A 3,564-nucleotide genomic window follows, 5' to 3' on the forward strand; every position below is an offset into this window, starting at 1 on the left:
TTGGCTTGCAGTTGCCTTGGCTGCTGACGCAAGACTAACGCAAGTGGCTGACTTTGGTTTTCTGTGTAGTTTTCTGTATTATTATTAAGTGACGACATAATACATATTGTTAATAACGCTTATGTATTTATGAAAATAATTTTATAGACACTTCACGTAAAATAGACAATACAAATGTAAAGAGAAAGAAAACAAACAGACTACAGATATCATCATCACCGGCACATCTTCGTTTTCTATGTATTTTACTTTTTTTCTTTATCAACCATTACAATGACAATACGCTCTCGTTATCTGCAGTACATACTAGCGGCATGTATCATCAGCAGTGCTGAAAGTATTGCACAAAGCATAGCTGAAAGTATTGCACAGCGACGAGCGACCGGCAAAGCTGCGACGCACGGATGCGTCTTTCTGGGGACAACCTGGCCCAACCTGCCAGCTGCACGTGCGCTCCCATAAACAAGCTGAGCCAATCGCCTCTGCAAGCTGGAACAAGGAGCGTTTCGGTCAATACTATACGAAACGGTGATAATGCTGAAGCACAAAGGGAGGGAAGCGTGGAAACTTTATCGTCTTTGCGACAAGCTGCATGGCAACAGAAAATGTATTTGTCCACTCTTGTACAGGACAACCCTGATTAAATGAGAACAGGGTACGTTTCCGTGCAAACAATGTTACGCGTTATAAGGTAGCAAATTTCTCATTGTGAAACAGAACACGCACCTCTGCTTTCCTGACGGCGTTTAGCTCCGCGCAACTCCTCCTCAGGGAGGTCGGCCTGTGGTGGAGCCGCGACGGGGACTATGTGAAGTGGACTATGGACAATCACTTCACCAGCAGCCTATGCGAGTACCTCGCCGAAACTGGTCTACACTCCTAACTTTCTGTAACCTACATTCCACTCCCCCTTTTCTCAACTTATGCCTCAAGGCAGACTTCTCGAATAAAAAAAAAACTACACAACAATGCAATAACATAGAGATAATCTTAAATGCTGCACAATGAATTTTTATTGACAGATAATGCGCAAAAAAATTATTCTCAGTTGGGCACACGAAAATAAAATATGGCAACTCTGTGCTGAAAGCACAAGACCTGAGTCACACAGATTTAACTCGGTATTTGCATTAGGAGTTATGTGGTCCACCTTGCATATATATAGGGTTTTTCTTCTATTCAGATTGAGCAATATACTGCAGTACCTTGTGCAAAATGTAGCATCACTGTGCTCATAATTTTGATGGAATGGCCTGCACAAGAAATACTGTCTAACGTGCAAAAGAATTCACACAGTTTATGTAGACACCAGGAGCTGGACCTCTCGTTGGTCATAAGCCCTTCAGCATGGTGCAAATATCACATATGGCATTCACCAAAGTCCACCATGCCTACAAGTGGCACTGGCAGCATAGATTCGAAATGTGCTCCTCTGGTGTACAGGCGAGAGCCACTGGAGTAATTAAGAATTTGCATTGCTACGACTATTCAACGCTCAAACAATGTCTCTGTCCAGGCCCAAAGACTGGCTTATCTGTTGTAGATAGTTGTGCTTTAGGGGCAGTAAGTACTGCCGTTCATCAGGCACTTTGTCACAGTGACGATGTGTCTCATTAAGCATCCTAGCCGCCAAGGCTGTCACAGTCCGCACACCTTCACCAATTGGAGTGACTACACTGGACACTTTTGGACTTCTCACAGGAGTTGTCCTTAATTGGCGAATAATCGGCAGTATGTGCCCCTCTGTTGTAAAGATGTACTTGGCAAAATGCTTGTTCAGGGGATTGTCAACGTCAAACAGCAGGTAGAGATACTTGCAAGTTTCACTGAGAAAGAAACTCTCCATGCGGTCCTCCAGAGACTTGTCCTGAACATTATGTATAGTGGCATAGCCGCATGCCGCCTTGGTGTAATTATTAAGGCTTTGCAGGATGTCTCTGCCAACGTGAAGGTAAAATGGGTTCTTGGTGGCCCGATACAAGAGGTATGTGGATTCGATAAGTTCGGGTCTCAGCGGGTAGAAAGACAGGTCTGGTGAGACCTTCTGCCAGTTGAAGCGCTCGGGGAGTGCACCAAATCGCCTCCAAATGGCATAGAAAAGCGCATGGCTGCAGATGGCTTCTTCGATGTCACCAAGCAGAACCTGGATGCCCGAGAAGGAGGCCTGCAGGGAATCGATCCAAAGCGTCGACGTGGATCCATCCTGCATGTTGACATTGACATAGAGCGGGTGTTCCCCACAGCCCTCATTGCATGAGACCCGGCCCTTGCGCATGTACTGCTTAATGACGCTGTAGCTCTCGTTGAACATGCGGAAGTCCTCCATGTCGCCAAACAGGATGTACGTCTTGAGCAGGTACTCGTAGAAGGAGTCGAGGCCCGCGCCGATGCCGCTCATCTTGCCGACCCATTCGCCCGTGTTGACGTCCACGATGTTTCCGAGCAGCCCCGTGTCCTTGGCCCTCAGCTCCCAGAGGGCTCGTGTGGCGCGCCGGGCGGCCTCCTCGTACGCGCTGTCGTCCAGCAGGCGGCTCAGCACGCCAAACTCGAGCAGGAGCGAGCCCGCGCCCGCAGTGCATGTATGCGTCGAGACACCGCGGGGAACACCGTGCCGCAGGTTGACCCGAGGGTACGGGATGCCCGTCCGCGTGTTGTCGAAGGCCGGCAGCAGGCGCGAGGCGAGGTCCTTGGACAGCTGCAGCAGCTCGTCCTGATAGCCCGGCGGGCGGAGGTCTCCGAATGGCTGCTGTTCGTCTGTGATCAGAAGATGCGCCGACAGCAGAGCTCCAAGCAGCCGAATATTGGCTTCAAACACCTGCACCACGTTGTCCTTGTCGAAGGAGACGTGCTCTAGGATGAGCCGCACGGCGTTCCTAAACTCGCTCACGTTTCCCATCACGGCCAGCGTGTCAAGGGAGTCGATCAGCGTCAGCGAGTAGTCACCAAGAACGTCGTTGATGTTGATGTTCGAAGGGTTTTCGTAGTCAGGGCCCCGGCCTGTGCAATATATTGGGTTTAGTTCGTCCTTAGGGAATGCGTACTTCATGTAACTGTCGTATCCGAACTGGAACATACGCTTGGCTTCCTCGGCCATGCTGAGACGCAGCTTCTCCGGGAAACTGCCGTACTTGCGGTCGTAGAAACCCGGCTTGTAGAAAAACACATCATAGCTGGCAGTCCACGGAGGCAGTGCCACGAAGACGGTTACCATTATCGCAGTGCGCAATACCAGGCCCATGACGGCGGAGATCAACCGCTGACAGCGACGCGTCTCGCAGCAAGGGTGTCCCGCCGCTGTGTCGTCATCCCGCCGATGCGCTACGTGGACGGCTCAGAACACAACACATGGGGCGCAGCCATCAGCTCGACCACAGCGTGCGGACGCAGTGCTGCTCGACTTGACATGCCACTCAAGCAGCCGCGGACCAGACACGCCTTGCTTCGACTTCTAGCTGCGGTCGTCCCCAGCTACGTGCCCTCGGCGAGCCGTTCACGCGTCCGCGTAGACCCCGCACCAGACCGACCACCCCAGATCACGAACTTCTCGCCCACCCTTTCCTTTCG

General features: G+C 51.1%; 1 protein-coding gene across 1 annotated transcript; it reads right to left on the reverse strand.

Moving 5' to 3' along the window:
- Positions 1-995: 995 nt before the first annotated feature.
- On the reverse strand, positions 996-3,564 carry LOC149372574 (ER degradation-enhancing alpha-mannosidase-like protein 1). Its single transcript, XM_089567069.1, has one exon. It carries the CDS (start codon positions 3,236-3,238, stop codon positions 1,496-1,498), a length of 1,743 nt encoding a protein of 580 aa, XP_089423195.1. The 5' UTR covers positions 3,239-3,564; the 3' UTR covers positions 996-1,495.

This window comes from Amblyomma mixtum, chromosome 1 (assembly GCF_055824585.1).
Source record: "Amblyomma mixtum isolate Tamu chromosome 1, ASM5582458v1, whole genome shotgun sequence".
Classification (NCBI taxonomy): Eukaryota; Metazoa; Arthropoda; class Arachnida; order Ixodida; family Ixodidae; genus Amblyomma; species Amblyomma mixtum.

Bases quoted from the DNA above. Each gene is read 5' to 3' on its own strand.
- LOC149372574 (XM_089567069.1), bottom strand. From the start codon at position 3,238: ATGGGCCTGGTATTGCGCACTGCGATAATGGTAACCGTCTTCGTGGCA.